The sequence below is a fragment of the Notechis scutatus genome, chromosome 1, assembly GCF_049901735.1.
Source record: "Notechis scutatus isolate UNSWTSFEM ecotype Mainland chromosome 1, rNotScu1.2, whole genome shotgun sequence".
NCBI lineage: Eukaryota > Metazoa > Chordata > Lepidosauria > Squamata > Elapidae > Notechis > Notechis scutatus.
Genome location: NC_142009.1, coordinates 340,635,883 through 340,649,115, shown reverse-complemented (window position 1 = coordinate 340,649,115; position 13,233 = coordinate 340,635,883). Strand labels below are relative to the sequence as shown.

General features: G+C 39.7%; 1 protein-coding gene across 1 annotated transcript in view; it reads left to right on the top strand.

The window, feature by feature from the left end:
• Positions 1–13,233, top strand: part of LOC148133632 (vomeronasal type-2 receptor 26-like) — a 33,059-nt gene that overhangs the window by 4,749 nt on the left and 15,077 nt on the right. The window contains exons 4-6 of the mRNA XM_087967718.1: positions 1,100–1,318; positions 9,384–9,510; positions 12,441–13,004. Coding sequence (XP_087823844.1) covers positions 1,100–1,318; positions 9,384–9,510; positions 12,441–13,004 — 910 coding nt within the window. The remainder of the gene's footprint in view (positions 1–1,099; positions 1,319–9,383; positions 9,511–12,440; positions 13,005–13,233) is intronic.

Here is a 13,233-nt window from a genome sequence, read left to right as displayed (position 1 = left end):
ACACTGTTTTTCCTTAATCATTCCAAATGCTGTAGACCTGTTTGAGTTCTCCATTGAAATTCCCATTGCTGTATTTTGATAGTTCAATCCACATTATATTCTTTCTTTCTTTCTTTCTCTCTTCCTTCCTTCTTCCTTCTTTCTTTCTCTCTTCTTTCTCCTTTCTTTCTTTTTCTCTTTTTTCTTCTTTCTTTCTTTCTGTCTTTTTCTTCTTTCTTTCTCTCTTTTTTCTTTCCCTCCATCCTTCCTTTTTTCTTCTTTCTTTCTCTTTCTCTCTAGCTTGCTCTCTTTCTCTTCTTTCTTTCTTTCTTTTTTCTTTCTCTTTCTTTTTCTCTTTGTCTCTTTTTTCCCTCCTTTCCTCCTTCCTTTTTTCTTCCTTTTTTCTTTCTTTTTTCTTTCTTTTTGACTTTCTTTCTTTCTTTCTTTCTTTCTTTCTTTCTTTCTTTCTTTCTTTCTTTCTTTCTTTCTTTCTTTCTTTCTTTCTTTCTTTCTTTCTTTCTTTCTTTCTTTCTTTCTTTCTCTACCCATCTCAGTAGATAACTCTGAGTGGCATACAATTCAAAAAAATACATTACAATTAAAAATACAAAAAACATTTTAAAATATGAAAAACATGAAAAAACATCAAGATTAAATAGACATGAGAGTAAGGTATTTGGCCAGTTAGCAATACAGTCAGAAAATGGGGTGACATAGTCAGGGTTCCAGGACATTATGAAAGAGTAACAGGGTTGGGATCATTCTAATTTCTAAAGGGAGGGTGTTCTATTGAGCAGGGGCCACTACAAAAAAAAAAGAGAGAGAGAGAGAGGATGTCTTCCAGTATCCCAAAAATGCTTTTTCAAGAGGCAACTGGACTTCCTTGTTTTTCTTTGAAGACATTTCACTTCTCATCCAAGAAGCTTCTTCAGCTCTGGATGACTGACAATATCCATAGGCATGTCTTCTGGTCATCACCAGCCAACATTATTTGGCTTTTATCTCTGGGATAGGAGAAAAACATGTATTGTGCATATCGCAATTTTAAATATCTTTTATATAAAGTCTCTTCTCTTTAATGGATATTTTGGTTGTTGTTTTGATTGTTTTGCAATTCTAGATGCACGCCTTCTTGAGAAACCTCCTTTTTAACAACACCGCTGGGGAAGAAGTGTCCTTTTCAGAAACTGGGATGAAATACGCAGGATTTGACATCCTCAACTGGATCGTCTTTGCAAATATGACGATCCTTCGACAGAAAGTCGGATGGGTCAATCCGGAGGCTCCTTCAGCTGAAAGTTTCAGCATCAACCCCAATGCCATTGTGTGGGCCAGCCAGGTCAGCTTTGGAAGCCATATTGAGACCAGATGCTCCCGTGCTGCCACATTTTGAGCCTGAGAAAGTGGGAGGGGGGAATTTCTTGGAGTGTATGTAGTTAGACATAATAACATGCTTTTTCCAATTCAAGGTCATGTTATTTTGTGCATAAGTGAGGGGAAGATTTAAGTTGGGATGGATAGTGATGCGATGATGAATGCAGGGGATGGATTTGTAGTTTCTACTTATTGCAAGGAAGCCCAGAACTTTCAGATTCGGGATTCCACAGTTGTGCCAGTTACTATCCAAAATAAACTTTTGAGAAGATGTCTGTGTTGGAGTTGTTGGAGGTTTGCTGGAATGCTGACATGGGGAATAGATGTTGTTTTCAGGAAAGTTGAGAGGAAGGATCAGGCTGTTGTGACTGCCAATTGGTAGAAATGGTGTAGGGCAGGGGTGGGCAAACTTTTTGGCTCGGGGGCCTCATTGACTTTTAAAATTTGACAGACGGGCCGGGTCAGCACAAGATTTTTTGGGAATTGCCCCCCTTTCCCCCCCTTCTTCTCCTTCCCCTCCCCTCGAAGGCCCCCTGAGTCAGGAGTTCTTACCGCCGGCGCAGCTCCGCGCGGCTCCAGTCCCGCATTGCCTTGGGAAGGGAAAGGCAAAAAGGAAGAGCCGTGGCAGCACTTTGCAACGGCAACAGCGGCACCGGAGGCTCGGGCTCAGCGGCTCCTGGTTTTGCCTTTCCCTTCCCAAGGCAACGCGGGACTGGAGCCACGTGGAGCTGCGCCGGCAGTAGCAACTCCTGACAGCCCCAGCCGGACACCTGAGCGGAGCCCGGGTGGAACTGCCTATTGCTGCTGTGGGCGCTGCTGCGGGCGTCTGGCTGCCCAAGTAAAGAACAGCACCAGCTCAGGGCAACTGTGAGGAGCAAGAGGGGAAGTCAAGGTGCTCATTTCATAGCAGTCAACTTCACTCTCTTTTGCTCCAGTTAGGTGCTCCCGGCATGCACAAGCAGCATGAAGGGAGGCAAACACCGCACAGATGCGTTTTAAAAGTCAGAGAACTTTGCCCAAGACTTCCCGTGTATTCAGGGGCTACACCTCTCCCAACGATGAGTTGGTGGCGATCTAACAAAACGTCTTCCAGCTCTTAAAGATTGACTTTAAGAGCTGTTAGGGATATACACCCTAGCAGAATGTGCACGGCAGTCAGGCAGGCAGGCAAATATGTGAGATAAACGTTGTTGTAGTTTACACTTAGTAAAACAGATACAATGTGCTAGTTAAATAGTTTATTCCAGTAAGATTTATAGCATAGTCAAACAGTCCATATATCATACACTAGTTCAGTCCGTCCAGGGATTAATCAGTTGCAAAGTCCAGTGTCAAAAAAGAGGTCAGTAAACTTACAAATATCAGTCCTGTAATATATCTCTTTGCAGTTAGAGATATGAAGAAGTAAAACCTCCTTTTCTTCCTTCAGCAACAGCAAAGAACACGCAGTAAACAATCCATCATCGTCAGCAAGCAATCCATTAAGCCAGCAATACAATCAAGTTCTCTTGCTCCCTCTTATGGCGATTTACAGCCGCACCCAAAATTACATGCTTTGCAGTTAAAGTGACACACACTTAAACTCACTATCATAGTCTATATATATTATTTTTACCCAAACTATGTTAGGTAACCTATGTTATTCCTAACATACTCCCCTTTTGGGTAATATAATATAATATATATATATATATATATATATATATATATATATATATATATATATATATATATATATATATATATATATATATATATATATATATATATATATATATATATATATATTATATATATATTTACATTCTTAAACCATAATTATCACAACTTTCTTTATGTTTTACTGGACCTTGGGCTTTTGTAAACTGATCAGCAATATTTTCTTCAGTCACACAATATTCCAATCTTATTAAACCATTTTTTACAGATTGTCTTACATTCAGATATCTAAGATCTGTATGCTTAGATCTCGTTTTTACAGCAATATTTGTAGCCAACCGTATGGCTGCTTGATTGTCCTCATATACAACAATAGAATCATTAACAGTTATTCCCATATCTAATAACAACTGTTTATACAGAATTAAATCAGTACATAATAAAGATAGACATGAAAATTCTGCTTCCATTGTGGACATACTTATGTGTTGCTGTCTAATTGACCTCCAACCAATCAGTGCTTTTCCTAATAGTATAGCCGTATCTGAAGTTGATTTCCTAGTGTTTATGTCTGTTGCAAAATTTGCATCAGCATATGCACTTAAAATCAGATCATCTTTTGGCTCCAAATACAATGCATAGTGCATTGTCCTTTTAAGATATCTTAATATACACTTTGTTGCTTGCCAGTGTCGTTCAGTGGGTTCAGCGTTGAATCTTGCCAATTGATTAATGCCATAGGCAATATCTGGCCTTGACCAATTACTAATATACGATAAACTACCTATTATTGATTGATAAATAGTCTTATCGAATTTTGGACTTTGAGCTTCAGTGCGGCCAAATTCCTGACTCATTGGAGTTTTAGCCAGTTTACAAAGTTCCATCTTATATGTTTTTAGTAATTGATAAATCTTATCCTCTTGAGATATCTTATAGCCACTTTTGGTTTTATTTATTGTCAATCCGAGATACTGTTTTATCTCTCCTAATTGCTTTAATTTTATCCTCTTACCTAATAATGATATTATTTCAGTAGCTTCATTATTAGTTTTTGTAATTAAGGCAATATCATCTGTAAACAACAATAATAATGACACTATTCCATTTTTCTCTCTCTTAAATACACATGGATCAGCTAAACCTGCTTTAAACACTATATTGTTTAACTCCTTAACAATATATTGGTTCCATTCGTAACCAGATTGTTTTAATCCATAGAGACTCTTTTTAAGTTTCCAACAGTCATTATTATTTTTATGATCCTTAATTCTTACAGGTTTCTTTAAGTATATAGTGTGCTGCAATGGTGCATGCAGATAGGCAGTTTCTACATCTAAGTGATTTATAATATAGTTCTTCTTAGCTGCCCACACTAAAGCTGCTCTCAAGCTTGTTGCTTTTAGACTCGGTGCAAATACTTCATCATAATCACATGCAGTTTGATTAAATCCTTGAGCTACCAACCTAGCCTTATGGGTAACAGTCCCATTTTTACCTGTTTTTAATTTAAATATCCATTTACAGCCAATGGACTTTTTACCTGGAGGTAATTTAACATTTTCATAAACTTCCATTTCTTTTAATGAATTTAATTCTTTCTCCATTGCTTTATGCCAATTTTCTTGTTCCTTTGCTGGATACATTTTTAGTTCTTCAACAGTAGTTGGAACTTTACTAACTTGGCAAACTACACTTGCTTGGTACCTGTCAGGTGGTCTGGTTACACGTGTAGAACGTCTAGGTATTACAGGGCTTACAGGTGGACTTTCATGTTCTACCTGTTCCTGGTTATCTATTTCTTCCTCTTCTGGTATTTCTTCCTGTTTTGGTCCTATTTGCTCTTCCTGTACTTCCTCTTTAATTGTACTCTTCTTATTACTGATATGTGGTTTTGGTCTTTTGTAGGTTTCTATGATTACTTCCTTATTTGAATCTTGTTCCAGTTTTTCCCATCCTACATGTTCTAGGAATTGTGCACTAGCACTACAGTAAACTCTAGGTGTACCTTTTTCCCAGAATCTGTATGATTTGTGATTAGATTCATAACCTACAAAAAATAACCTTTTAGCCCTATGCTGCCCCTTTTGTTTCAGTTGTGTAGGGATATGCACCCATGCTGGTGCTCCAAATGTATGCATGTAGCTTAGGTCAGGTTTTCTGCCATGCCACCGTGTGAATGGTAATTCACCAGTTGTTGAGTTAACAACATTATTCAATATATGATTACCACACATTATTGCTTCTACCCACAAAGTTTCAGGTAATCCTGAATCCGAGAGCATAGTACGAGCCATTGCTTGTATTGTTTGGCCTCGTCTTTCTATAAAGGCATTATGTTGTGGCCTATATGGTGCAGACTTTTTATGTTCAACACCTGCCATCTTCAGTTTGTTTTGGAATTTATTGTTTATAAATTCCGTACCATTATCAGTGATAAGAGTTACTAATTTCCTTTTAGGTTTTTTTTTCTGCAAATTTAAGCCAATTAAAGAAATTTTGATATGTTTCTGTTTTGTTCTTCATTAGATAACAGAAACCATATCTGGTATAATGGTCCATTATACTTAATATGTAACGAGCACCTCCCACACTTGGTTTTTTAGGACCTATAATATCAGCAAATATGACCTCTAGAGGTTCCTTTGTCTTAAATCCATTTAATCTATTTGCTGGTATTACCTTGCCTTTTTCTTGACTACAAGTATTGCAGTGCAAATACTTACTGCAAGGCTTCAGTTTTATACCTTTAGATAGTCCTACTGTTTGTTTAAGCATTTTAAAATTTATATGCCCTAAACGTCTGTGTAACAAATGTATGCACTCATCATGAGGTTTAACATTGTTATAAACTGTGTTAGCTACCTCTAATGAATTATCATTTAACACATACAATTCACCTTTTAAAGTTGCAGCCACTTTTTTACCTTCTTTTTCTATTATGCAATTGTCTCCCCTAAAGGTAATTACATAACCTAGTTTAACCAAAACTCTAACCGAAAGCAAATTAAACTTAAGTTGTGGTACATATAACATTTTTACATTTTCTTTTATGCAAGAACAATATGCTATACCTTCACCTTTAGCTTTCAGTTTCCAGCCATTAGCTAACGATATCTGCTGTGAACTCGTGGACATCTTAACAAATCTTTTCTTATCTTTCGTTATGCAGTGCGATGCTCCACTATCTACAACCCATAAATTACTATTCACAGTTTCGTTGCTATACATGGCTAACTCTATGCACTTTTTATCCTTTTGATGCTTTTTAGCATTCTGGCTGGCATTTTGGCCTTTTGCTTTCTTGCAGAATCTAGCCAAATGTCCTTTTCCTCCACAATTAAAACATTTTCTAATTGTATAGGTTGTCGTAGATTCTTTATCTTCTTGTGGTTCCCTTCTGAGTTGATCCCTTTCAAGCCTTCTTCTGGCTTCTTCAATTAATCTGCCAGTAATGTCAGTTAATGTGAGGTTATCTTTTGGCAATACTTCAAGTGAAGTTACATAGTCGTCGTAGCTCTCATCTAACGAAGACAAAATTATATAAACTTGATGTAGTTCTGTGAAGATAAGTTCTTTTTCATGCAGTTCTTGAAAAATTCTCTTCATAGAGTTTATATGACTCAGCATGTCTCCATTCTTTTGAAGATGTGTTCTGAACAGCTTTCGTGTAAGATTTATATGTGCTCCTACACTGTCTCGAACATAAATCTTCTTTAAATTCTCCCAACATTTCCCAGCTGTTTCTTCTCCACGAATATAGACAAGCTGCTGGTCACAGAGTGTCAGTCCTATTATACAGAGAGCTTGCTCATTCTTCAGTTTATATTCTTGTATTTTCTGGGCATCATCCTCATCTTCCGGATCCCATGCATCTACCTCTGGTGGGTTTTGAATTATACTCCACAAACCTTCTCTGCGTAGAAGTAGGCTGCATTTCATAGACCATGAAACATAGTTTGTTCCATCCAGTTTGGATATTAAAGACAAACTTGATAAATTGACTTGTGCCATCTTTTTCTGGATATTAAACTATAATTAATAAAACACAGCTGTCTGTTTACAGTATTGTGTAACTACACAAACTCTCACTTTATATAAGCCTGTTATATCCTGGTTAGTCTGACTGTGCAGCTGGGCCCATAACCAGTGTTAGGGATATACACCCTAGCAGAATGTGCACAGCAGTCAGGCAGGCAGGCAAATATGTGAGATAAACGTTGTTGTAGTTTACAATCAGTAAAACAGATACAATGTGTTAGTTAAATTGTTTATTCCAGTAAGATTTATAGCATAGTCAAACAGTCCATATATCATACACTAGTTCAGTCCGTCTGGGGATTAATCAGTTGCAAAGTCCAGTGTCGAAAAAGAGGTCAGTAAACTTACAAATATCAGTCCTGTAATATATCTCTTTGCAGTTAGAGATATGAAGAAGTAAAACCTCCTTTTCTTCCTTCAGCAACAACAAAGAACACGCAGTTAACAATCCATCATCATCAGTAAGCAATCCAGTAAGCCAGCAATACAATCAAGTTCTCCTGCTCCCTCTTATGGCGATTTACAGCCGCACCCAAAATTACATGCTTTGCAGTTAAAGTGACACACACTTAAACTCACTATCATAGTCTATATATATTATTTTTATCCAAACTACATTAGGTAACCTATGTTATTCCTAACAAGAGTGCCCCCATGGAAGAAGCCAAGAACGAGAACAAAAGTAGAAGCGGCGGGGGCAACAAGGGCATATGATGGGTCCCTTCACGGTCCCCTCCCAGGTGACAGCCAGGATGGCCAGGACAGCCACCTACTTTTTCCTGAGAGGTGCGGTGTCTGCCTCCCTTCATACTCCTTGTGGAGGGACACACATGCCCCATCACCCCTGCTGCCACTACGTTTGCTCAGCTTCTTCCATGGGGGCACTCTTAAAGTCGACCTTTAAGTGGTCCCGGAAAATCCGCCCACCTGCCCGGCACCCGCCCTCCCGGAGCACGCTTTCTTCCTTCTCCTGGAGAACGTGCCTCTTCCAGCCCGGCCTGGCCCGGCCAGCCAGCAGGTGACCACATGTCCTGGGGCTTGTTGCTCCGTGCTGTGTGTACAATTTTTTGTCATGCGGCGCGGGGTCTCTTTTGGCCTACCCCGATTTTTTTTTTCAGAGGCGGGCTGTATTAAAATGACCAACGGGCCGGATGTGGCCCGCGGGTCATAGTTTGCCCACCCCTGGTGTAGGGTCTCCTGTTTGGGTAGGATGGGGTTGGATTAGATGACCTACAAGGTCCCTTACAACTCTGTTAATCTGTATCCCTAAAATACTATTGCACGAAGGGAAGAGGAGGGGCTTCTTTTATGCAGACCATGAAACCAAGCTGAATGTTTGCAATGTCTTCGCCTCAACCTCTCCTTTTTAAAAAATAAGGTTTTTTTTTAAACTTGTACTTGTCATCTTCCATTAAAGAGTGTGTCGTCTGGGTACAAATGTTTCTGTCCTTTTACAACCAACATTTACAATATTCATTACATTGATAATAATTTTCTAATCTTACAATATTAATAATCTGCATTATAATGCTATTCATTTCTCTCTCTTAACATATCTTCTAATAAAAATATAATATTATATTAGGTATGGTAATCTTAACAATGACATATAAGAATCACCATATGTTTACATCTCTATCTTAACATATATTCTTTATTTCACTAATCTCCATTTATTTCTAACTTCGGTTTTTATTCTCCAGCCATCCATAAAATAGCTCCCATGTCATATACAGTAATATTCAGTTTGTTTTTTCTCTTTTATAGCAAGCGTTAATATGTTCATTTTTGCACATTCTAATATTTTCCTAATCACTTTCTCATCTGTAGGGATCTTATCTCTTTTCCAGTGTTGTGCAAATACAATTCTAGTGGAAGTTAATACATGTATAATTAAATATGCATTTCCTTTACTGTAGGTTTCAGGCAATGTCCCCAACAAAAATATTTCTGGTTTTAAATCGATATGCTGCATTATCATATTTTCCAACCACATTTGTATTTTTGTCCAATATTTTTTTGCCTCTACACTTGTCCACCACATATGATAATATGACCCTGGTATCTGATGGCATTTCCAACATTTAGCTGATTTGCCTTTAAACATCTTTGCCAGCCTTGCCATCTATAAAACATCTTATATAAGTTTTCTTTGTATGCGGTTGACATTGTAAATGTATAATTCCTATTCCACAACTTCTGCCATTCATCTAGTTCTAGTGTGTGTAAGCAAAAATTTTTGCCCATGCTATCATTGTCTTTTTCACTTATTCATCTTCCAATTTAATAGATAGTTACCCCTCAACCTCTCCTAATCTTTCTCCTTTCAGAATAAGCCTTTTTCCCGTTGTGTGAAGCACTGCGTTCCAGGACAAGCCAAAAAAGTTTCAGACAAGAAGCACTCTTGTTGCTACAAATGTATTTCTTGCCCAGAAGGGACCATTTCTAATCAAACAGGCAAGTTGCCCAAGGAGACTCTTAAGCAGGAATAAAGAGGTCTGGCATGGCTGCCTGGGGAGGAGTGAGAGAGAATATGAGGTGGCAAATCAGTTGAGCAAATCGACATGAAAACAATTCAGAACTTTTAAGAGTAGTCCATTGAATGCATCCTTCTTTAAGTTATTAGCAGCAGCTTTTCAGGATTATGGGATGGATTTTTCCAGTCTTTTAGGGCAGCAGGAAAGATGAGCTTTAGCTTGTGTTCTTAGTGCTGCATTTATGACAAGTTTTGCAAATTTAAAAACAAAGGAAGATTAGGAGGATTCTCTCCTGGCAGAAACCATGATCAGAATAACGGAGTTGGAAGGGAGCTTCATTACTAGAAGTTTTCAAGAAGAGACTGGATTGCCATCTGTCAAAAATAGTGTAGGGTCTCCTGATTGGCAGGGGGTTACACTACTGTCAACTCATAAAACATTTCTATGCCTATTTTAGAGTTTCCATGAACAAAGGGGCGGGGAGAGAAATTTGAAAGAGCAGTGCAGCAGTTTAAAACCAAAAGTGCATCCCATTCTTATCTTGCAAAGAATGTAACTAAGCTACCAGAATTTCTGCCATGAATAATGAATTAGGTGTCTCAGAATCGGCTTCATACAGGTCATGGACTTCCCGCCATGGTGCAGGAGGACTTCCCGCCATGGTGGACTTCCTGCCATGGTGCAGGAGGATTTCCTGCCATGGTGGACTTTCCGCCATGGTGCAGGAGGATTTCCTGCCATGGTGGACTTCCCACCATGGTGCAGGAGGACTTCCCGCCATGATGGACTTCCCGCATGGTGCAGGAGGACTTCCCGCCATGGTGCAGGAGGATTTCCTGCCATGGTGGACTTCCCGCCATGGTGCAGGAGGACTTCCCGCCATGGTGGACTTCCTGCCATGGTGCAGGAGGCTGACTAGACCAAACCCATCATGGCCATGCCCACCCAGCAACTGAGCAGAGAACCGATTGCTGAAATTTTTGAAGCCCACCCTGCTGATAACCCTTCTTTTCCAATATTCTCCTCCAATTTTTCTGCTCTGTCACTCATGCCCTGATCATCTCCCAATTGGCCTTCATGTGAGACTATACTTGAAAAGTATCTAGAAGCTTCAGCTGGTACAAAAGGTGGCCACGCAAGCAAATTTGAGTGTTGAAAAGAACAGCACATGTAATAACACCTTTGCTGCGTGAGTTGTACTGGATGGCAGTTTGCTTTCAGTTCCAATTCAAGGTGTTGGTTATGACCTTTCAAGCACTACATGAGATGAGGTCAGGCTCCTTATGGAATCATCTTAATCACAAAACATCAGACTGTCCCACCTAGTCAGGTGTTTGTTAGGGACCCTGTCAGTTGAACAATTATGACTGCAGGAGGAGAGCCTTCTCAGCTATTTTCCTTACCTTGTAGACTTAGCAATAGCAACAACAATAGCACTTAGACTAGTATACTGCTTCATAGTGCTTTACAACCTTCTCTAAGTGGTTTGCAGAGTCAGCATCTTGCCCTCAACAATCCGGGTCCTTATTTTACTGACCCCAGAAGGATGGAAGGCTGAGTCAACCTTCAGCCTGTAAGACTCGAACTTCTGGCAGTCAGCAGAGTTAGCCTGCAATACTGCATTCTAACCACTGTACCACCAGAGCTCTTGAGATAGATCGGTAGGTAGATAGATGGATAGATGGATAGATGGATAGATAGATAGATAGATAGATAGATAGATAGATAGATAGATAGATAGATAGATAGATACAATATAGACAGACAGTGGTAGACAGATATTGTAATGGACAAGAGAGACAGAGATGCTACATAGATAGATAAGTTAGATAGATAGGTAGATAGGTAGATAGATATAATATAGACAGACAGCGATAGATATTGTAATAGACAAAAGAGAGAGAGAGATGGTAGATAGATAGATAGATAGATAGATAGATAGATAGATAGATAGATAGATAGATAGACAGACAGACAGACAGACAGACAGACAGATATCATTCTTGCCTCTTATTTGTCAGTGTTCCAAAGAAACTCCCCAATTCCATTCAGCATTCAAAGTCCATCCAAGTAAGAATTTATTAAAGAAGTCATGTTGGCTGACAGCTTCCATGGCTGATATTATTTTTTAAACTTTTATATACTATTTGTGTATGTTTTAATATTTTATTGTACACTGCCCAGAGTCCCTCAATGTGAGAGATGGGCATTTCAAAATGTGATAAATAAAATAAAACCAATTAATTAATTAAGTCTCTTTGAGAGGTTAGTAAATGCTATGACTTCTTCCAAGATTGATTCCATTGGATCTGTTGTGATTAGCCAGCAGCAGGTGCGAACGGTGGAGGAGACCGAGGACTCGGATGAGGGGCTGGGACCATCAGGGAGTGGATTGCTGCCTTCAGGGATTGTGGGGACTGGCAGCAGTGATGAGGAGGTTCCCAAGAAGCCTGTGCCAAGTGCACAGGATGATTTGTAGAAGAGAACAGCTGGAGCAGCACAGGGAGTAAGGATGCAACGTAATGTTCCCTCCCTCCAGGGAATATAAGCCTAGTTTCAAAAGGTTTTTGCCTTTGCAGAAGGCAAAAATGCTCTAAGGACCCAGAATTGTGTGTAGAGACTCTGGCTTATCTAAAAAATTCTGTCAAGGCTTTTCTGGTTGGACTAATTGGCTGCAAGCCATCTTTTATCTACAAAGAAGTTTATGTGTAGATGAAAGCTGTGAAGCTTTCAGTTGCTGCATCTGTTTGAGATTCTCTTGCTGGTAATAGGGTTGGGTCAGAACAGGATCTTTCTGCATTATGCACAGCAGAACTAAAGAGATGGGGAACATAGGACATTCCACCCCATTTATTGGGAAAATGACTCACCTCAAAAATAAATCCTGGTTATCTGATTAATGTATGCTAGATGCAGCTCGGTGTATCCCCTGCCCAGAAGACCAACACCCGAACAAGAACCACATCCTGTGCATTCCCAAGACCATGAACTTTCTCTCCTATGAGGATACACTTGGCTTTGTTTTAGTTTCTCTAGCTCTTGTCTTCTCTTTGATCACAATCTTCGTGTTGGCAGCCTTCATCAAACACCGCAACACCCCCATCGTCAAGGCCAACAATCGCAATCTCACCTACATCCTCTTGGTCTCTCTCCTCCTCTGCTTCCTCTGCTCCTTCCTCTTCATCGGACAGCCAAGGAACCTCACCTGTCTCCTCCGACAAACCACTTTTGGCATCGTCTTCTCCACTGCCATTTCATCTGTGTTGGCAAAAACTCTGACTGTCGTGCTGGCCTTCATGGCTACTCAGCCAGGAAACAGGGCAAGAAAATTCTTGGGGAAGCAAATGATCATAGCCTTGGCTTGTCCCCTTGTGCAAACAGCTCTTTGTGCTTCCTGGCTGGCAATCTCCCCCCCATTTACTAATTTGGACTTTCATTCTGTGAAGGGAGAAATCGTGATGGAATGCAATGAAGGTTCAATCACCATGTTTTATGCTGTGCTGGGCTACATGAGTTTTCTGAGTCTCATTAGCTTCATAGTGGCTTTTCTGGCCAGGAAGCTGCCTGACAGCTTTAACGAAGCCAAGTTCATTACTTTCAGCATGCTGGTCTTCTGCAGCGTTTGGATCTCCTTCCTCCCCACCTATCTGAGCACCAAAGGAAAGTCCATGGTGGCCGTGGAGATCTTCTCCATCTTGACCTC